We start from the raw sequence: 22,481 nt of genomic DNA on the forward strand, positions 1-22,481 counted from the left end.
TAAATGTGTGTGGGTGTCTTTTTTGTTTCCATATTTATGACAAACTTGTGGACAAAAAGATCTATTAGTCAACTTGACTTCTGGTTTAAATCGAAGATGTACAAAGATATCTTGATATACTTCCTTTGTGTTTAACACACCACGAACATTTAAGAACATAACACTTCTACTTCACTTAATAAGAAGTAGTGGGGCCAGATGAGGATGTTTCTCATTAACAACAGCAGCTCAGTGTGTTAGATGCAGGATAAAGACATTTGAAGCACATGTTCTGATGGCACTATAAGTTTAAAAGCTTAAAAGCTGTTTATTAACTACCGACCTGCTGAACAAAGAGCTGTCACATTTTATTACTTTAAAACAACACAAAAACAGTAATAATAAATTTGAATAAATGTTTTCCACCAAATGTGTGTGTGTGTGTGTATTCCTGCACGCCACCTACATGTGACATTTTCTCACTCCTCACACAACTGCTATTCTAAATAAGGATACATAATGTAAGAATTGTTTTTAAATGTTTCTCTGTTACCAAATGATAAGAAGAAGAGAACATAGATGAAATAATTAATAAGCTAAAAAATACCCAAAGAATACTAGCAGTGTGGGTGGATGTTGACCGCCATCGTTTGGCCACGTTTAGCAAGTGCAGGTCACTCACACCTTAGAAATAATTTGTAGTAAATATGCTGATGATATAACAATTTAAATTAATATTCACTTTGAATTAAAGGTGATAACGAGCTAAACTGAATCAAAACCAAACAGAAGCTGTATGGATGAGCAATAGTGTAACTCTAGTGTAAACCCTAGACACCCAAACCAAAGAAGAGGTGAAAGTATTAGGCTTAACAATTACAAACGGAAACTGTGCTGAACACAACTGGGGAGAGAAATAATATTAAATAAAAACTGAAAATGAAAACTGGAAATAGCTAATTATAAATCAAGAATTCAGTTAATTAAAACATTTGTATTATCTAAATTATTGTCTTTCCCTCTGACAATAAAATGATAATAAAATTAAATAAATTGTGTGTAAGTTTTATATGGAGAAACAATAGAGAAGTTACAACACAAACATTTCTATACAAACCAAAAAACTAGGAGGTCTGGGTGCTACTGAGCTGGGTAATAAATTAAACATAGCTTTTTGTAAACATGTGACACAGGCAATGTAAAGAAGGACTGAATGGATAAGAGATATGAACTCATGGAGAAAGAGGATAGGAAGAGCGAGAGAAAACTTTTTATAAATTAGTATACGGAGATTTTACATTTAAATAAAAGACTTTTTTAAACAATCTAACAAAAGTATATGTGTGAAAGTACGAGTATAGCGAAATATAAACATCTTACTTTAAATGAAAGTTAACAATGTAATAAACATGTAAACTTAAAGCTTATATCTGAAAACATTAGTGATGTAATATGGCTTGTAACTGTTTGAAGACTTGCTGTGTGATTAGGGCTGGGCGATAAAACGATAACGATATGTATATCGTGATAGGCACATGAACGATAGCGAAAAAAATGTGCTCGATAAAACGTTCGATATTTTTTATTCTTCATCGGAAGAAAACAGAGGTTGCGAAGCAAGTTTGGTTGCATTAACAAAGGCAGTTGCTCTCTGGTAACCTAGTAACATAGGGAGTGACACGCTAACAGCAATCATGTAACAGTATCAAGTTTGGTTGCGCCATATTGTTGTCTCGTGCCGGTCTGCTAGATTCCGCTTCAGTAACCGGCGACTGATAAGCAGAAAATGAGCGCCGCAGCGAGCGAGGAAATTCTAAATAAAAGAGGAAAAGTCAGCTACTTTTTCATATTTCTGCAGGTTTTATATTTCAAACAATGTTACTGTACTGTATCAGGTTTGTTTTTTATATTACAGTTAGGGCGGAAATGATTCCTCGAGTAACTCTTTTATATAGCAATTATTTTGTGTGTGTGTGTGTGTGTGTGTGTGTGTGTGTGTGTGTGTGTGGGACAACGCGCTTACGTCAAAGCGGAAGGAGACGCGAGGAGTTAGCGGTCTTTTGATTTGAGGGCGCGTCCGTGTGCTAGTGCGGGATGCAAATGGCAGGGCACGATAACAATGTCAATGAGCAAAGAGAAGATGTCAAACAGGAGAAAACGACAGAAAATATCCAAGGTTTGGGATCATTTCAAATCGAAAAGTAAAGAAAATGCCGTGGCGTGTGTCCATTACAAGATCGAGCTGGCATACCACAACAGCACGTCGTCCATGCTTATATATGCTTAAAGCACTGGGACAGGAACTTGGAACTAGAGTCCATGCATGGTTTCACACCATGTTCTTGCCTCTTAAATACCACAAAGCATTCCAAGAATACAGTAAAGACTTATGCCTGAGCTGTAGATTTAGAATCTTTTAGTTCTGAAGTTAAGTTGCATAACTTAAAGGCAGTATTTTTGTATTATTATTATTATTATTATTATTATTTATTTATTTATTTATTTATTTTAATGTATGCCTTAGTTTTGATACTTTAAAAAGTAATTTGAAAGTAATTTTTTTTGTTTGTTTGTTTTTGCATCTCAGAAAAGGGCTAATTTAAAACCCAGAATGTTTGGCACTTAAATGTACTTAATTCTTCTCAGTCAACTTTGTCATTGTTCACAGTACAAGTACAGACAGAGAAACAATAAAATCTAAATGTTTATTTTGATAGAAAATATTGTTGTATGCATTGCATATTATTGATATTTTTTATGATCCCTTTAAAATAAGGACCAGGAGAAAAATATATTACATTTAAACATTTTTATATTAAACTTAACCTTCCTCTGATCATAATAATTATTGATATCGACCGATATGAAACACTGATATCGTGATACAGTTTTCAGCCATATCGCCCAGCCCTATGTGTGATGTGTAGTTAAATATGGTTGTATATCATCGCTGTTGGGCGGAAACCCCGTATGTCCAAATTTTGTCAATTTCATATTTTTTCACATATCAATGCTATTGGTCAGTCCCCACGTGGGTCTGTTATTTTTACAAGTTATTAACCAATCTAAAGCCTTGAAAATAGCTTAAGCGCAAATCTCTTAACTCCATTGGACACTTCAACTGTCTGAGAAACCTCGTAACTCCACCTCTTCTTCACTCCGTGGGAAAGCTTCACGGCATATTTCTCCTCAAGATTAAGAGTCGCAACGAATCAACACGTCTTAATGTGATATCTAAAGTGATTTTCGTGTTGCTCAAAGAAAAAAAATTCTTGACCCCGCTAGTTCTGGTGCTCGTCTGAGGACAGGAATTTAGCGCAAGACAATCCACTGCAACGCGGACTAAACCCTGTGCATTGCAGATACGATAGGATTGTATCTTACAATGTCAAGGCAAACCGTTACGGTCAACAAGTAGCTGCCTCTGCCGTCATGCTCATCACTTTAAGCAAGCTGGCTGGCTTTTTGCCTCGTTATTATAGGTAAACATGCCATATAACGTAGTGAAACGATAATTTGACCTTTATTAATTTTATTTTTTGGGTGAACTATTCCTTTAACTATGATTTTATCTATGTTTATCTGTGTTATTGATGTATTTTAAATATCTATTTATTACTGCTTATTATACATGTTCATTGACGTTTTAAAATGTTTTTTATAACATAATATTTGAATTAAATTGAATGTTTTGGATATCACTATTAAATTATTGTTTTTATTATTATTTTACTGACTTTAAGTCAGCCTACTTATAGACAATGCCTCGCTTGGCACTGTGCATGTAAAACTGTTTTTTGGACACTAACAAGTGAAAATAGTTAGGTTAGATACATTTGAGTAGGCCTATTTTGTTAAAAATCGATAGTTGTAATGCTTCTGTGCAGAAAGAAACCCGTGAGCCAGGAAGGTAAGTTTGCGAGCAGATTAGACTAATTTCCACCTATTAGACAGCCTAATCAGCTTATTGTGTTTTGTATTGCATCACTTATAGCTCTTAAACCTTTAAAATAAAGTATAGGAAGATGTATGTAACTACAGTCATTAGCTTTGGTTAACTATTATAGCCTTGTCTCTTGTCAAAAGGCTCAACGTGACCGCAGACTTTATTGAACACTGCTGGCAGCAGCGACTTCTGTGTCCGTACCATTCTTATCAATGACAGTATACTGTAATCTCGTATCTCCCTGCTCCCAAGTCAAAAAGCTTGTATCTCCGATAAAACGTGACTTTGGAAAATGTTGTGTTAATGTTGGTACACAACAGTATACGATAGCAATATAAGGTATAATAACTTTAACGATACAATGTTTAATAACTCAAAAAATACGGCGTTTTTTTAATTTCCTGAAAAATAATGGTTTTGGAGATACGAGGATTCCGCCCGACAGCGACGATATATAGTTCATTTACAAAAGAATGCCCTGTAAATTAACAGGGAACTTTAAAACTGTTTCATTGTAACTTTGAACAATGTTTTAAAGTTTTGAAGTCATGGTATTCTAAGTATGTCACCTAGTGAACCAGCATTAATGTATCCAATGAAAGAGATTTAAGCACTTATGTATGTCGCTCTGGATAAGAGAGTCTGACAAATGCTTTAAATATAAATGATTTTAAAGAGAAAGAAAAAAATTAACAACTTTTTATAAATTGTACACAATCAGCAGAAATATGGCTTAAAATAAAAATAAATAAAAACTTAGATATAAATATAAATGTGAATGAAAAAACACTAATGTATTGTAATATATTGTAATAATATACAGTAAGCTAAGAAATATGTGATGGAACTTTGCTGGCTAATTGTTTGTATTGTCAATGCAAACCAATGCCATATTCCTGCTGAGGTAGTGTACAAACAAATTCTTTGTAAGCTAAAAACACAAAAGAACATGAACCGACAATCAAAAAACAATTTACCTTGGACTTTATTAAAAATGATTTGCTGATAGATGCTTGTAAATGTGTAAATGTATCTACAATTTTAAAGCAGATATGACAATTAAATGTATGATTGTAAAAACACATGATACGTGAAAGTTATGAAAATTTTCAATAAAGTTTTGCGGGGAAATAAAAAAAGCAAAACCGGTAGCAAAGCATTTAAACATATGTATTTATATGTACAAATTAAAATACAGAAGCACTGATGGAATACATACGTGAAAAAAAGTGGTTATCCTTTGGTGTGTGTGTGTGTGTGTGTCTCACACGCAGAAAAGAGATTTGCACCTTGTATGAAAAAGTGGGTGGCTCTTAAAAGAGCCTTTGTGTTGATAAAGACGGCGGTAAGGCGCTTTACTTGGAGCTGGTGTACTTGGTGACGGCTTTTGTGCCCTCAGACACGGCGTGCTTGGCCAACTCTCCGGGAAGCGACAGACGCACGGCAGTCTGGATCTCCCTAGAGGTGATGGTGGAGCGCTTATTGTAATGAGCCAGATGAGAAGACTCACCAGCGACGCGCTCAAAAATGTCGTTGACGAACGAATTCATGATGCCCATAGCCTTAGAGGAGATACCGGTATCAGGATGAACCTGCTTCAGGACTTTGTACACATAGATGGCATAACTCTCCTTCCTGGTCTTTCTGCGCTTCTTGCCGCCTTTACCTGCCGTCTTGGTCACGGCTTTCTTGGATCCCTTCTTGGGCACGGTCTTAGCTGGTTCAGGCATGGTGTTGCTGTTCAAGTGAACTACGAGAGAATGAGTAACACCTACCTAGCGGCTGCTCTATATACAGGCTGACATTGTAATTATGCACAAGAAACAAACATGTTATTGGTCATAATCCCAAAACTCCTGATGCGGAGCGCCTCCTCCCGGTCCTCCTACACACTTACTCCTCCCCACTGTGCTTTGTTCCCCTTCTGCCATTTTACACTCAGCTTTGTGCTTTACAAAAGAAAAGGGGAAAAGAACTTTTTTATACCACCAAACTTTACACACACTACATAAAATAAAAAGATAGAAATGTATATAAACCAATTAATTTATGATATTTTACTAAAGAGCATTTATTATATAAATTGGACATTGTTTTATACGGCTTTTTTTATACGGCTTATTTGCGCACACGCGCACGGTAAATAAGGAAAATCTCTTTGTGGATATTTGGGTGGCTCTTAAAAGAGCCGTTGTGTTGACGTGGTTCGGTGTTGACCGTTTATCCGCCGAAGCCGTACAGAGTGCGTCCCTGGCGTTTCAAGGCGTACACCACATCCATGGCGGTGACGGTCTTTCTTTTGGCGTGCTCGGTGTAGGTGACGGCGTCGCGGATGACGTTCTCCAAAAAGACTTTGAGCACACCGCGAGTCTCTTCATAAATCAGACCGGAAATACGCTTAACACCGCCACGGCGAGCCAGACGGCGAATAGCCGGCTTGGTGATGCCCTGGATGTTATCGCGAAGGACCTTGCGATGACGCTTTGCGCCCCCTTTGCCGAGCCCCTTACCGCCTTTACCTCTACCAGACATGATGCTGCTCTCTCGAAGTAAAGCTGAAGATCACAGAGGCCGAATATTTATCCTCCATCTCCTGGACCCAGTTGAGAACAGGCAAGGAGGCGGGTCTAAGACCAGCGCTCACACAATAGAACCCGTTCATAAACAAAGAGAAAGCCACAGCTTTTAACTTACTAGTGTATTTTTCTGCTGCAACCTCTCTGTACACACAAGGATCATCATCATCATTATTATTATTAGAGTTGTTATAAGTCTTAGTAGTAGTAGTAGTAGTAGTAGTAGTAGAATTTTACCCAAGGTATACAAATTGAGTATTTCAATAAAAATATACAGACCAACACCCAGCGATGTATAGATGTTAGTAACAGCACTCTGTGGTTGTACAACATTAACCTGCACCGTTTAGATGTAAAACATCCATTTGAGCACATCTGTGGCTTGAGAACTGTATTCTATACTCCTAGGTCCAATACTAGGAGCCCATGTTTAACCCTGATAGTAGATTACAAGCAACAAAGAAAGGAATGTAAAGACAACATTCAAGAGTCATTTTATCAGCTGTAAAACACAAAATATTACAGAATCTATAAGGTTTATAGTCTAAATGAGATAAATATTGTCTCCAACACTAATCTCATTCTAAAACTCAGTGTCATTCACAAAGAAAGCTCATTGAAGTCAAAATTCAAATATCAAATGTGGGTCAAAAGAAAACATCACTGTTCTACTTGAAATATTTAGTCGACACCGTCTAGACACAGACCTCACTGTAAATGGGATCATTTGAACAGCTATGTTAGATTCCATGTATATAAGTTATAGATAAACAAGACAACAGCTATTGTACTGAAAGCAGAGCAATGAAGTGTGATTGTGATAGTTGTGTGTGACTGCCAGAATCTGGAAATCAACAGATTTCAAGCTGGTTATTAATCACTGTGACACACACACACACACACACACACACACACACACACACACACATACAGTTAAGTCCATATATATTTGGACACATGCAACATTTTCATAGGTTTGGCTATGTATGCCACAGAATAAATTGAAAATGGAAAAAAAAAAATAAAAAGATGCATTTGAAGAGCAGATAGATGTTCAACTTTAATTCAAGGGGTTGAACAAAATTATCAAGTAAAAGGTTCAGGAACTGCAACCATTTTTATGCACAGTCTCCACATTTTCAGGGGCTCAAATGTAATTGGACAAATGAATATAATCATAAATAAAATGTTAATTTTAAATATTTTGTTGAAAATCCTTTGCAGGCAATGACTGCCTGAAGTCTGGAGCCCATGGACATCACCAGAGACCGGGTTTCCTCCTTTCTGATGCTTTGCCAGGCCTTAACTGCAGCTGTCTTCAGTTAATGTTTGTTCGTGGGTCTTTCTGCCTTTAGTCATCTTTACTGTTGTCTTCCGTGGACGGCCAGGCCTTTTTATGTTGCTGAGCTCACCATTCCATTCTATTTTTTCTCAGAATCTACCAAACTGTTGATCTGGCCACTCCTAATGTCCCTGCAATCTCTATGATGGATTTGTTTTGTTTATGAAGCCTAATGATGGCCTGTTTGACTTAGAATCAACTCCAGACCTGTTACCTGCTTAATTGATGAAGAAATAATGAATGAATAGCCTACACAGGTACATGAAACAGCTTTTTATTCAACTGTCCGATTACTTTTGGTCCCTTGAAAAAGGGGGCTGGCTACTCTCAAGAGCTGTAATTCCTAAACCCTTCCTCCAATTTGAATTTAAATACCCTCAAATTAAAGCCGAGAGACTTTCAGCCCACTATAAATATACAACTATAGCTTGGATATGTTTTGGTAAATACCTAAAAAAAACTAAAATTGTGCATGTGTCCAACTATATATGGACATAACTGTATATGAAAATTGTACTCTACTTCTAAAGATTATCAGTCAAGAACTAAATGTATTGTTGCAATTTTGAAATTTGGCCAATAACATCAAATAGTATTCATAACAGTGAAGTTTTAATTATGCAATTTATTGCTTTTATATTAGCTTTCTTCTTCTTGTTTTTGTTAGAAGTAGTAGTAGAAGCAATATTCTAAAATGTGCAAATGTAGCACTGGGTAAAAGGAAAAAAAACAAAACAAAAAAAAACCTACTACTACTAATAATAGTAACCTGAAACTATTTGTAACCATTTTGAGTTTTTTTAATACAATTTACTACTAATACCACCACTACTACTACTACTACTATCAGCAGCAACAGTACTAGTACTACTACTTAAAGGAGCAAATAGAAGCAAAATTGGCAATCAAACATTCATCGTAATTCTAGAGCTCTGTACCTGAGGTCATAATTAGCTCATAATAATCAACACTGGTGAATTTAGCTCTCTTTCTGTTTAAACACAAAACAAAGAATAAACAATTTTTTTGTCCATGCTACTATATTTTAATATTTAATTACAAATTAGATAATAATGCTAATAAAATAATAATACTAATAATTCAGCCTTCTGTTTCTTTACTCAGTAAGGCAACAATCTTATTTTCCCAGCTCCAGTTGGACTCTGCTTCATTAAATATTCAGATATACTAAGAGGAGATGACGACTACATGTGGTCTTTGAGGACATTATATTTATAATCACACCTTCCAGTGTCACCCACATGAGGATGAGGTTCCCCCTTAAGTCTGGTTCCTTTCAAAGTTTCTCCATAAGGGTGTTTTTCCTTACTACAATCACTTCAGCCACCTCAGGCTTGTTCATCAGGAATAAATACAAACACATTTAAATTAGTCTAATATTAACCTTGAGTTTTTATGTTGTGTTCATGTTCTGTAAAGCTGCTTTGAGAGACATCCATTGCTAAAAGCATTGCTAAAATAAATGTGTATTTATTTATTTTCAATTACTCTTCTTATCCCTGAACACAATATTCCTAACACAAACACTGTACTCTCCATCTTTAAATCATTTCTGTAAAGCAGATACACATACACTATCTCTCTCATTCATATATATATATATATACACACATACATACACACATATACATATAAATATAAATAATTAACACACACAAAGTGAACTTTATACAACAAACTCTGAGCTCACACACACAGATATGAAGAAGTGCTCATTTATCAGAGAGAATGTGGTGGCTCTTAAAAGAGCCTTTGTGTACGTTAGACAGAATTGAGGTTTAAGCGCGCTCTCCGCGAATACGGCGGGCCAGCTGAATGTCCTTAGGCATGATGGTCACTCTCTTGGCGTGAATGGCGCACAGGTTGGTGTCCTCGAACAGACCGACCAGGTACGCCTCGCTAGCCTCCTGCAAGGCCATGACGGCCGAGCTCTGGAAACGCAAGTCGGTCTTGAAATCCTGAGCGATTTCTCTCACCAGGCGCTGGAAGGGCAGTTTGCGGATAAGCAGCTCAGTAGACTTCTGATAACGGCGGATCTCCCTCAGAGCCACGGTGCCGGGCCTGTAACGGTGAGGCTTCTTCACGCCGCCGGTAGCCGGGGCGCTCTTGCGAGCAGCCTTAGTGGCGAGTTGCTTCCTGGGCGCTTTGCCACCAGTGGACTTACGAGCGGTCTGCTTGGTTCTTGCCATAGCGTCGAGCTGTGAACTTCACGGAGGAAAAACACAATAAACGACGCTGGCGAACGCTGTCTTTTTAAGCCCTAACGCCGCCCTGTTCTCATTGGGCGGATTGAAAGCAGACGTCTGCCATTGGCTAGAACGCGTTACGTCACCTGATGACTATTGGACCGTTCTCCGTCATGCACGCAGTTCCGTTCTCCGTCATGCACCCAAACCGCCCGCCCCTATTTTACTGGCGCTCGCAGTAGCACACTTCTGTTCTCTTTCAGCAACCTACTGTCTCTTTCTGTCATTTAGAGAGCAGGCTTCATCATTATTATTATTGTCTGTCATCCGTCTTTAAACAAGACCGGTAATTTTTAATGTTAGATTTTAACACTTATTTGTGGAATTGTCTTTATAAAGTTCACACACACAACATTAATAAAAACCAGGATGAAATTGCACTTTTTCAGTAAAAGTGGGTGGCTCTTAAAAGAGCCTTTTTGGGTGGTGAGAAACGCAGCGCTGAGTGAGTTTACTTGGTCTTGACGGCCTTCTCGGTCTTCTTGGGCAGCAGCACGGCCTGAATGTTGGGCAGTACACCTCCCTGAGCGATGGTCACTCCTCCGAGCAGTTTGTTCAGCTCCTCGTCGTTACGCACAGCGAGCTGCAGGTGGCGGGGAATGATACGGGTCTTCTTGTTGTCACGGGCGGCGTTGCCAGCCAACTCGAGGATCTCAGCTGTCAGATACTCGAGCACGGCGGCCAAGTAAACCGGAGCGCCGGCACCGACGCGCTGGGCGTAATTACCTTTACGCAGAAGCCTGTGCACACGACCCACGGGGAACTGCAGTCCGGCCCTGGATGAACGAGTCTTGGCCTTAGCCCTAGTTTTACCGCCGGTTTTGCCTCTTCCGCTCATCTTGTAGCTCAGATACGTTCTAAGAACAACAACGAAATAACAGCGCTGTTCTTCTAGCACTCTGTGATATAACCGTCACGTCATCTCTCTTATTGGCTAAGATCCTTGTGACGGAAAAACCAATCCGAAACACGCCGTAGAATTCCAGGGTCAGTCCATCATTGTATTGTACGCCACACGCCCCTCCCACTCCCGTGAGTGTGCGCGCGCGCGCGATGTGTGTGAGAGAGAGAGAGAGAATGAAATCAAAATAAAAAAAAGACTAAATGCATATCATTGTAGAGAGAAAATATTTTGTAAACTGATTTATGATCAGTATCTTGATTATTCACTGGTTTTATATCTATAAAGCTTATATTATTATAGAAGAGAGTAAAGACAAATGCACATGGATTTAAAATGTAAACTGTCCAATTGTCCCTAGTTGTTCATACGTTTATGTGAAGGTGAATGTACAAGTCTGTAGCTGCCTAAACACTCGGTACAGAATCCACTAAAGTCATCATTTTGTTTATCTTATTTATCAGAATAGGAAACAGCTGTTTAAGGGAAAATATGGGTGGCTCTTAAAAGAGCCGTTTGAGGAGTAAAAAACATGAGAAACACGGTTACTTCTTCTTGGGAGCCTTTTTGGCCTTCGCCGCTTTGGGCTTTACAGCCTTTACCTTCTTGGGGGTCGCCGGCTTTTTGGCCCTCTTGGGGCTCTTGGCTGCTTTCTTGGGGGTCGCCGGCTTTTTGGCCTTCTTGGGGCTTTTGGTGGCTTTCTTGACGGCAGCGACGGGCTTCTTCGTCTTCTTGGGAGACTTCTTGGCTGCGGGTTTCTTGGCCGCTACTTTCTTGGGCTTCTTAGCCGCGGCGGGCTTTTTGGCGGCCGCCTTTGTCGCTTTGGGCGCGGCTTTCTTTGCGGGCTTCTTAAGTTCGGTCTGCTTCTTGTTCAGCTTGAAAGATCCAGACGCGCCGGTCCCTTTGGTCTGCACCAGAGTGCCTTTAGTAACGAGGCCCTTGACGGCGAGCTTGACGCGAGAGTTGTTCTTCTCCACGTCGTATCCGCCGGCAGCCAAAGCTTTCTTCAGGGCGGCAAGAGACACGCCGCTCCTTTCCTTGGACGAGGAAACCGCTTTGACGATGAGCTCGCCGACGCTAGGGCCTGTTTTCTTGGTCCTCGAAGCTGCCTTCTTCTTGGGCGCTTTGGCCGGCGCGGCGGCGGGAGCGACTTCAGCCATCTCTCTCTGGGAGCTAATAGTAGAATAAACGAGTGTACCGCTGTACGCTGTGTAACACAGGAACCTTCCTCCTCTCGACCGGGGGGCTGGGCTTAAAAGTAAGCATGAGAACGTTGTAGACTCAACCGGCCGAGACTGAACGACTGCGCTTCCGAGACACCGTGACAAGTGTGTTTTCTCACGGCGTTTCTCAGCGAAAATACGACGCTGCAGACAAGATCCCGAGCGTTCAGCAACATGTTTGTTGAGCAGGGACTTTGTTGCGGCTTGCGGCGCATTTGGGGCGATGTGGCGTGTAAAAAGTAGACAAAAAGAGGCTCGGGGCTTGTAAGTCGTGTTTACTGAGTTGTGGGAGAACCTTGTGAATGACACTGATGTATTTGTATCGACTGAGTGTTGTGTGTAATAATTGTAACGGAGCTCCGTTTGTGCTGCGTAAAGCACATGTATACTAGAGACAGACAGACAGTGCGAGTTGTGGGTGTCCATTTGCGTGTGTCTTTGTTTCTGTTTGTTTGTTTAGACTTGTTGCTGTTGTTGTGTTCCCCTGTTTGTGCTTGTACCTGCGCTCTCTCTCTCTCTCTCTCTCTCTCTCTCTCTCTCTCTCTCTCTCTCTCTCTCTCTCTCTCTGTCTCTCTGTCTCTCTGTGTGAGACACCCTTCTCCCTGACAGCTCTCAATAAAACTTCAGCTAGTGATAAAGAAATTAAACTTTTTTTTACTTAATTATTACCTCTGATTGAGTGATGAATTACATGAAAGTAGTTAACAAATAATTTACAACATTAAAGGAATAAAAATAAACTTCAATAAAATTCCTTATTAATCTTCAAAATGAGTTGAATTTTTTTTTTCAAGAATTCATTTCAAATTTTCACCTTCTAACATTCACTTTAAAAAAATCACTAGATCTCAGCTCAGAACGAGCTTTTATATGAAAAGTCACTTCAAATGTTTACTCACAGTTCATGTTAAAGTCTGTAATCCACCTGAATTGACAGTTCACTGTTTATTAGTTCATTCATATAAATAAATGGACAAAAGAGAGAAAAGCACCAGTGGGCAGAGAGATGACCCTGATGTAGAGTCCTGGTGCCACCCACTGTACTTTTAGTTAGTTTAGATTAGGGTATGCAGCTAGTTTTTCTTTACTGTCAATTATTTAGCTCAAAAAAAAAAAAAAAAAAAAGACTACATCTACAAGAGGCTGTTTTTAATTTTGTTCACTTCTTTACGCTGTCAATGCCACCTTTGTGAGTCTAGCTCCACTGTCCCTTTGTATCCTGAGTCCTCATGTTCTGTCTGTAATTTCTTGTCATTTGGATCATTAAAGTAATAAGCTAAAGTAATAAGTAATAGCTGCTTTTCCCCTCCTAAATTTTCATGATTTTCACCTCTTATATTAATAGATATGACATCATTATATATCATTAATTGTGTAGTAACAAAGTGTCCACTTTCAGTAAATGATACAAATTCTATGTAATTGAGCATGGTGATTATTCTGGGGAAGGAACACACTGTAAAAAATTTGGAGTGGGATTTACTTGAAAAAAGTTTGGAAAGTTTTTTCACTCAGAAAAGGCTAGTAAATTTACAAACATTTGCCAAGTAAAAGCCTAAACATAATTATTAGTAAGTTTAATTAGACATTTTTAAGTTTTTAATTGTTAAGTTTACTTGGGAATTCCCAGTTAATCTTATTATTTTTGTTTGTAAATATTACTTAAGTAATGCTTATAAATATATGATGATTTATTGCCTTTTTTTTTACACAAGAGGCCTAGTTATCTTTTTTAGTTATCCTGAGTAACCTTTACTTTAAATATTCTTTAAACATTATCTAACATAATTTGTGATGCATTATAACTGATTTCTTCAAAAAAAAAAAAAAAAAAAAAAAATACACTGACAGACATTTTCCTTGAGTACTTTTATTAAAGAAATGATCAAACCAATGGACAAACACTATGTGAAACAGTTCAGTACAACTTTACCTTAACAAGTCTTTTGAGGACAAAAAGTTTGAGTGCCAAACAAAATGGCCAGCTAGCAGACTTACATCAATAGCTTTCTCTGCAAAGAGCTAACTTTTGGAGAAAATTTCAAAGCATCCAGTCCAAGAAACATTTTCTGAAACACTTCAAATGTGTTTCTTAGCTTAGAAGGATAGCTCAAGTTCAGGGAGTAAATGAAGCCCATGAGCAGAAGGCAGGCATTTGTAAGATTCTTGCATCCCGACAGTACCGCAGTTCCCTCAATGACGATGACGACGTCAGCTATGTTGGCATCTTCCTCTCCTGCGGTGCTGCCCAGTACAACGATCTTCATTAGATGATTGGTGAAGCTATCTCCAATCATGTCTCTTCTGACATCCTGTCAAATACACAAATGAGTGAAAAAGTGGTCACAATATTGTACAGTAAGTTGTATGTTCTCTTTAATTTTTTGTGATAAGTGCCCCACACAGAGGTTAAATCTGTTATTAAATGAAGAATGAAAAAATTAAGAACTGTGAAGAACTATATTAACTGAAGAACTGTGTCTGCAAGACACTTAAACTACTTGCAAAGCTTCAGTACTGTAAAACGTTTTAGGCACTTGTGTAAATATTCTGTAAAGTGGGGATGCCTTTAAAATGTTTTCATAAATTAATTTTCATTTACCTTCTATTGACTAATTCAATATTTGGTGTGATCACCCTTTGCACTTAAAGGGTTAGTTCACCCAACAATAAAATTTCTGTCATTAATTCTTCCCCTTCATGTTGTTCCACACCCGTAAGACCATCGTTCATCTCCAGAACACAAATTAAGATATTTTTGGTGAAATCAAAGGGCTTCTGATCCACACATAGGCTCAATGCCATTGCACCTTTTGAGGTCCAGAAAGGTAGTAAAAACATTGTTAAAATAGAGAATGTGACTACACCTTAATGTTGTGAAGCGACGAGAATCCTCACCAAAAATGTCTTAATTTGTGTTCTGAAGATGAACAAAGGTCTTACGGGTTTGAAATGGCATGAGGGTGAGTAATAAATGACAAATTTCTTTTTTGGGTGAACTAACCTTTTAAAGCAGTTTTTGGCCTAGGTACAATTGATATACTGTAGTTCTTAAGGTAACTTTGCATGTACGTTTTTTTTTTAACATTTTGGATATATTGCCACAGTTGTTCTTGATTTAGGCTGTCAAGAAGGTCATGTAATGCATCTGGTGGATAACCAGATGTTACATGAAAATGATCAAGTTTTTCAGACAGTGCACACTGTTTTTTCACACCATAGCAAGGTGTGGAAGTAGGACTTGACAAAACTGCCTCAACATGCAGAGAGTGCTGCTCTTTATCTCTCCTCTGAAATAGTCCAGATCTTACTTCTGTGGTCTGAAATTGGGACCTGTCTGCAAGACAAAATCGACAGACATGAGACCCTGTGAAGTTTTCAATGAATCCTCCCACAGAATGTGCTCCCAAATTATCAGCCACCACGCTCACCACAGTGCCTTTCATGACTTTTCCTAAACTTGGAATAAAAATACCGTCTTTTTCCAGGCTTTGAAGATCGGTTAACAGTGGCTCTAGAACTTTCTGAAATCCAAATCTCTTTGTGTCATCTGCCTTACAAAGAATGGCTAAATTAATAGATGCCAATGTTGATCGTGCATGTGCTGGAAAGTTTCCTAACACCCAGTAGACAGCTGTGACTTTGTGAATCTTGCGAGAAGTTCCCAAGGGATTGCACACTTCGAAGTCATCGATATACAGAATAAGACTTAATCTCTCGACATCTGCGAAAAATTCATTTGCATGAAAGTGATATCCATCATGGAAGGACTGGTAACGTGATGGACATCCAGTATTTTTTTGCGTGACTAGGTCCTTTTCTTCAATATTCTTCAAGACTTGCGACAAAGACTGAAGTATCGGAACATACTGGAATGTTCTGTTGTCTTTATTTTCTAGTATGTATTCTACTGGTTCAACAACTGAAAAATTTGCTTTCAGAAATTCTCTCCTCTTATATGCTGTTGAAAAAGGTCCATCTTTCCCTAAAGCTGAACTGACAGGGTTTGATTCACACAGATTTTTCACCAAATCTGAGATAATCGTTGGATCTATGTCACAGTTATGGCTCTTTAAAGTGGACTCAACAACATCTTTCAGAACTGGAGCAGATGCAGAAGAAGATATGAACTGAAGCTCATCTACGATTTGATCAATGCACCTGTTTGACACGTTGAAATTACTTTCCAACTTTAGGAAAAGTTGACCAAACTTCTTCTTTATAAGTTCAGACAAATTATCTTGTGCTTCAACCAAAGTTTCATCCAGTTCTGTGTCATCCTCAGAAACCTCTGAATCATTTTGTAAAACAGTGGGATTTGGGTATTTTTTCAAGACTTCCGTTTTAAAATCTTTGAGGGAGTGTTTATTGTGTTTCCTGTGTTTATGTGTAGCAAAGGTTGAATAAATGCTTGTGCTGAAGTTGCAGTTTTTGAATACACAACTCACTACCTCATACCTCCTCAGAAGAGAATGACAACGAATTGCAAAGAAGACAACTAAATGAAAGCACCTCTGTTGGTTTGACCGATTCTGTGTGGTGTCGGGACAAATGTATTTGAAGAGCATTAAATGATTTAAATAAACAAGGGCAATCAGCATAAAGACAAGGGGTTGATGAGTGACAGCCAGAATTTCCGTGCTTGAGCTGTAAATGTTTTAAAAGTTGAAGTCTTTTTTTTGACTCAAAGCTGCATTTTTTACACAACCACCTCATGCTGTGGCACCTAAATGAAAGACGTGCGCGCACACACACACACACACACACACACACACACCAATTTAGAAGATGGCCCAGAATAACTTCCAGTTTTAGTTTTGTTTTACATTTTAACCGAATCAAAATTTTAATATATATAAATATATTTATATATAAATAAAATATATTGCTGTAAGAAGTATTGCCAACTTACCTTGCATGAACTTGAATGGTGAGTGTAATCTGTAGAACATATGTAAGAAATGTTAGTCAGAAAAAGTTTTTTGTTTTTTTTTACCAAATTTCAATAAATATATTGATCTTTTTTATGTGAAATTTGTATCAATTGTGTATCAACAATAAATGTTCGCAAGATCATCTGGTAGAGTTGCCTGAACACATACACTGCATCACTATTGTATAAGTTCAATAGAACGTATAATCTCTGTTTCTCATGATTAAAATGCATCAAATGTTTATCAATTTTATCAATATGAGAAAACAGTACACTCTTAACCCGAATTAGTTGACATTACTAGAAATTTGCGAGGAAACTCGTTGAACTAAACCATTTTAGTTTTTACACAGGATAAAACTAAACAAGTTGTCTGAACATAGAATCTTAAGTGATGCGATAGACAAATCAAGTTTACATTAGTAGTCTTTACTAAAATTCATTAGTTCACATTACTAATGTTTTTGAGCATATGTTTTATAAAATAACTTAAGTTAAACAAATTATTTTAAGTAGAAATAAATGTTATATTTAAGCAATGTCTTATAATTTAAATTATACTACTTAAATGAGATTTTATCTATTCATTTAATAAGAAATTAAACAATAATACAATTTTATTTTTTTTTGTTCACAAAAAACAGGTAACACTGCAATGTACTCAAGTTCACAATGTTAACAATACAGTGTTTAGAGGAAAATACATTCTTCAACAAGAAGAATCTTAGACAAGTGGAACTTAAGTGCATCAATTTAGTTAAATGTGCACAGACAATCTTGATGTAGGCAAGGAAATGGTACAGTTCTGCTGTAGCTTCCATGTTTTTCCATCACTTTCACTGTAAAACGTTAATGAACATCTGCAAATGACTACATCTTTTAAGCAGTTTAGGTTGCTACTAGAAACAAACAAAAAATAATAAAAGAGGAACTTTAAGAAACACATTTTTGAACGGTTATTTTAATACACCTGAGACATATGCTAGCATTAGCGACAAGCACATGTACATACATACACGCTTATATGAATCGACAGAAAAATCACCTGAGACATATGCTAGCATTAGCGACAAGCACATGTACATACATACACGCTTATATGAATCGACAGAAAAATCACCTGAGACATATGCTAGCATTAGCGACAAGCACGTGTACATACATGCACGCTTATATGAACCGACAGAAAAAAAAAACTTATGCCAGCAAAATACTGTCAGGTCAGAAATAGCTCATGTTACTGTGAACGGACAGAAAATGAAGAAAAAAAAAATAGCATCAATCATCACATTTACACTGTTAACTTATTAAAATTTAACTAACATCGGTTTTAGGGTAATCATTTATTGTCAGAAAGATATTTATATATTAGACTATTTACACTCACCGTTTCAAAGTGCTTTCTAAAATCTACGGTTTGCGTGCCGAGGACCCTCCCTTCCCCTCCCCTCCCTTAAAGAAGCATGACATACCAAGTTGTCTCTGCTTAACGTGATCATTGCACTCAATATTTCATTTGAATAATGCAAACAACTACTTTTACTTAGTAGTGACAACGTTTTTTAAAAAAAAACAAAGAATAAGTAATGACCACTTAAAATGTTTCATTAACTCAAAATCTGGGTTTAGAGTGTAGTTGATGTGGATTAATGGGGGATTAACCGTTTTCTCAATCACGTTTAAAGTAAATGGCCTAACGTTACCCGTGGGTCTCGGGTATCATTCTGGGTTCGTAATATGACTTCCGAGGCTGTAACGTAACATGTCCAATTTCTAATTAGGAAACTTGAATTTATAATTCAGATAGCACGTGAGGGCACAATTACTTATTCACACAGATGGATAAACTCACGCCCGTGCCATTTGTCGCGGCGCTCTCGTCGGGCAAAGTTCACTGTTCATTAAACATATGCATAGATTACATGTAAAATACAAAACAATTGTTTTCGGTACAGATGCATTTTGCTAATAACAGATGTTTGTGCAAATCGGTTCTTTAGCAAACTTAACTCTGTCAACTATTAACACTTGACGCCTTAACTCTTTAGCAACCAGTCTGCAGACAGCTTAATAGTTCTATAATTTTCTGCAAACGTAGCTAAATTGACCAATAAACAAATATTTAATTAACTTACCGTGTAATAATGACATCAGTCTTCAAGACGAATTTCCGTAGCACTCCTCTGCGCCACATCGCAACCAAGAACGCATGCGCATAGATTGCCTGGCTTCTTTGAGTACGTTTTACTTGGTTTTGTTATTTTTTGCATTAATTCATTAAATGACAAAACACTAAGTACATATTACTTAGGCAGTTCCATTTGAATTTACCTATGTATTTAAGCACAATAAATCAAAACGAAACCTCAAGTAGCTTATTGAATTAAACGTGACATTTTGAAGTAAAAAGACAAAATAGTATTTGTTTGTAAAATTTACTTAAATGATGCTATCTTTATTTACAAGTTCAAAAAATCATTTTTTACAGTGCAGATTGATCTTTTGTCCTTTACCTGGTCTCTACTCAGGAGCGCTGCTTCTTTAGTGTGTTTTCATATAATAGTGAAGTCCTTTGGGGAGATTTTCTTTTTGTTGTTTTTTTTTTCACCCTTAAAATAAACATAAAAACATAAAGCATCATAGGGTCTGGGGTTTATTATATTTAATAAAAATTACATTCAATAACCAATAAACAAATATAATGAATTTACTGACAGTCACTATAACTCTAAAGTATAACATTTTTAAATGCTGTCTATGTTCAGTTTAACATTCTTGCTGGTTTGACGTAAGTCTGACGTAAGAAAACATTTTCATACAAATGCAAATACATGATTTATTCATAAAAGTCTTATTCTGTCCTCTTTCTTATCCTAACATCCCCATGTTTGTTCTGCTGATCCACAGTCACCTGGTATGAAGTTCAGGACTTAAGACTTGGAATAATAATTTAAATAAAATAAAAGACAAGAGATTATTCACATTAGTCACAAAAAGACATCATTGCTACAATTTTGTGTAACTATACAGATAATCTATTGTACCTAGGTTAATATAATATCCAAGCTCATACTGAGCTGGATTTAATGGATGTCAGTATAAAATTGTGATAATGATGTGGCCAAAGAAAGAAAGCAATAAACATAGTGTAAAATGTATACACAGTGTGTGAAAATCATTTTACGATATTTTCAAATATTCTGAATATGATCTTCAGTCAAACCCAAGACCAAGGACTTTCATTCATTTTCTGAATTTGTCACATCTAAGGGGAACCTTTTGGTGTAACCAGAATTTTAGTGATACAGTGTAAAGAAACCGAGTGAAAAGGAAGTGAGTGAATAGGTTTAATCAAGTTAAAATGAAACATAATTAGAATAGTGATAAAGAGCATGTCGAACCATGTAGACATTGTACATCTCCAGAATTGTGATTAAAAAAAACGCACAATGGTTACATATAGTTGAAGGTTACTATTATTATTTATTTTTTTTTACCCAGTGCTACATTTGCACATTTTAGAATATTGCTTGCACATGGCAACAGGACACCCTAGGTCGGAGGTCGATGATCGACTTTGTGGTTGTTTCATCTGACCTCCGGCCGTATGTCTTGGACACTCGGGTGAAGAGAGGGGCGGAGCTGTCAACTGATCACCACCTGGTGGTGAGTTGGATCCGATGGCGGGGGAGGAAGTTGGACAGACTTGGCAGACCCAAACGTACTGTGAGGGTCTGCTGGGAACTTTTGACAGTTTCTCCAGTCAGAGAGAACATCAACTCCCACCTCCGGCAGAGCTTCAACCAGATCCCGAGGGAGGTTGGAGACATTGAGTCCGAGTGGACCATGTTCTCCACCTCCATTGTCGACGCAGCCGCTCGGAGCTGTGGTCGTAAGGTCTCCGGTGCCTGTCGTGGCGGCAATCCCCGAACCCGGTGGTGGACCCCGGAAGTAAGGGATACCGTCAAGCTGAAGAAGGAGTCCTATCGAGCCTGGTTGGCTCGGGGGACTCCGGAGGCAGCTGATAGGTACCAGAGGGCCAAGCGAGCTTCAGCCCGGGTGGTTGCGGAGGCAAAAACTCGGGTCTGGGAGGAGTTCGGTGAGGCCATGGAGAAGGACTATCGGTTGGCCTCGAAGAAATTCTGGCAAACCGTCCGGCGCCTCAGGAGGGGGAAGCAGTGCCCTGCTCATGCTGTTTACAGTGGGAGTGGGAATCTGCTGACTTCGACTGGGGACATCCTCGGACGGTGGAAGGAGTACTTCAAGGTTCTCCTCAACCCCAACGACATGTCTTCCATTGAGGAAGCAGAGGCCGAGGGCTCAGTTGTGGACTCGTCGAACCCCATAGCTGAGGTCACTGAGGTAGTTGAGAAGCTCCTCGGTGGCAAGGCACCGGGGGTGGATGAGATCCGCCCTGAGTACCTCAAGTCTCTGGATGTTGTGGGGCTGTCTTGGTTGACACGCCTCTGCAACGTCGCATGGAGGCTGGGGACAGTGCCTCTGGACTGGCAGACTGGGGGGGTGGTCCCTCTGTTTAAGAAGGGGGACCGGAGGGTGTGTTCCAACTACAGGGGGATCACACTCCTCAGCCTCCCCGGAAAAGTCTATGCCAGGGTACTGGAGAGGAGAATTCGGCCGATAGCTGAACCTCGGATTCAGGAGGAACAATGCGGGTTTCGTCCCGGTCGTGGAACACTGGACCATCTCTATACCCTCGCCAGGTTGCTGGAGGGTTCATGGGAGTTTGCCCAACCAGTCCACATGTGCTTTGTGGATCTGGAGAAGGCATTCGACTGTGTCCCTCGTGGTGACCTGTGGGGGGTGCTCTGGGAGTATGGGGTCCGGGGCCCTCTGCTAAGGGCTGTCCGGTCCCTATATGACCGGAGCAGGAGTTTGGTTCGCATTGCCGGCAGTAAGTCAGACTTGTTCCCGGTGCATGTTGGACTCCGGCAGGGCTGCCCTTTATCACCGGTCCTGTTCATTATCTATATGGACAGGATTTCTAGGCGCAGTCGGGGGCCGGAGGGAGTCCGGTTTGGGGACAACAGGATTTTGTCTATGCTTTTTGCAGATGATATTGTCCTGTTGGCTTCCTCAAATCAGGACCTTCAGCGTGCACTGGGACGGTTTGCAGCCGAGTGTGAAGCGACGGGGATGAGAATCAGCACCTCCAAGTCCGAGGCCATGGTTCTCAACCGGAAAAGGGTGGCTTGCCCCCTTCAGGTTGGTGGAGAGCTCCTGCCTCAAGTGGAGGAGTTTAAGTATCTTGGGGTCTTGTTCACGAGTGAGGGAAGGATGGAGCGGGAGATCGACA

At 38.8% G+C, this 22,481-nt stretch overlaps 6 protein-coding genes and 2 pseudogenes across 6 annotated transcripts in view; 2 read left to right on the plus strand and 6 right to left on the minus strand.

Moving 5' to 3' along the window:
• The window catches only part of LOC132858886 (ATP-binding cassette sub-family G member 4-like), a 116,310-nt pseudogene that overhangs the window by 56,492 nt on the left and 37,337 nt on the right, over positions 1-22,481 (minus strand).
• The window catches only part of LOC132858879 (cytoplasmic dynein 2 heavy chain 1-like), a 133,786-nt gene that overhangs the window by 40,726 nt on the left and 70,579 nt on the right, over positions 1-22,481 (plus strand). The gene's annotated exons all lie outside the window — the stretch shown is intronic.
• The window catches only part of LOC132858906 (histone H3-like), a 136,213-nt pseudogene that overhangs the window by 21,293 nt on the left and 92,439 nt on the right, over positions 1-22,481 (plus strand).
• On the minus strand, positions 5,178-5,790 carry LOC132858944 (histone H2B-like). Its single transcript, XM_060889496.1, has one exon. It carries the CDS (start codon positions 5,653-5,655, stop codon positions 5,281-5,283), a length of 375 nt encoding a protein of 124 aa, XP_060745479.1. The 5' UTR covers positions 5,656-5,790; the 3' UTR covers positions 5,178-5,280.
• LOC132858955 (histone H4) lies at positions 6,146-6,472 on the minus strand. The gene has a single exon (XM_060889504.1). The coding sequence runs from the start codon at positions 6,455-6,457 to the stop codon at positions 6,146-6,148; it is 312 nt and encodes a 103-aa protein (XP_060745487.1). The 5' UTR covers positions 6,458-6,472.
• Positions 9,520-10,108, minus strand: LOC132858924 (histone H3). The gene has a single exon (XM_060889480.1). It carries the CDS (start codon positions 10,051-10,053, stop codon positions 9,643-9,645), a length of 411 nt encoding a protein of 136 aa, XP_060745463.1. The 5' UTR covers positions 10,054-10,108; the 3' UTR covers positions 9,520-9,642.
• LOC132858928 (histone H2A-like) lies at positions 10,540-11,039 on the minus strand. The gene has a single exon (XM_060889482.1). It carries the CDS (start codon positions 10,946-10,948, stop codon positions 10,562-10,564), a length of 387 nt encoding a protein of 128 aa, XP_060745465.1. The 5' UTR covers positions 10,949-11,039; the 3' UTR covers positions 10,540-10,561.
• LOC132858910 (histone H1-like) lies at positions 11,469-12,171 on the minus strand. The gene has a single exon (XM_060889463.1). The coding sequence runs from the start codon at positions 12,169-12,171 to the stop codon at positions 11,557-11,559; it is 615 nt and encodes a 204-aa protein (XP_060745446.1). The 3' UTR covers positions 11,469-11,556.

This window comes from Tachysurus vachellii, chromosome 16 (genome assembly GCF_030014155.1).
Source record: "Tachysurus vachellii isolate PV-2020 chromosome 16, HZAU_Pvac_v1, whole genome shotgun sequence".
Lineage (NCBI taxonomy): Eukaryota > Metazoa > Chordata > Actinopteri > Siluriformes > Bagridae > Tachysurus > Tachysurus vachellii.

What these genes read in the sequence shown, in the direction of transcription:
- LOC132858944 (XM_060889496.1), bottom strand. Translation starts at nt 5,655, where the DNA reads ATGCCTGAACCAGCTAAGACCGTGCCCAAGAAGGGATCCAAGAAAGCC.
- LOC132858955 (XM_060889504.1), bottom strand. Translation starts at nt 6,457, where the DNA reads ATGTCTGGTAGAGGTAAAGGCGGTAAGGGGCTCGGCAAAGGGGGCGCA.
- LOC132858924 (XM_060889480.1), bottom strand. Translation starts at nt 10,053, where the DNA reads ATGGCAAGAACCAAGCAGACCGCTCGTAAGTCCACTGGTGGCAAAGCG.
- LOC132858928 (XM_060889482.1), bottom strand. Translation starts at nt 10,948, where the DNA reads ATGAGCGGAAGAGGCAAAACCGGCGGTAAAACTAGGGCTAAGGCCAAG.
- LOC132858910 (XM_060889463.1), bottom strand. Translation starts at nt 12,171, where the DNA reads ATGGCTGAAGTCGCTCCCGCCGCCGCGCCGGCCAAAGCGCCCAAGAAG.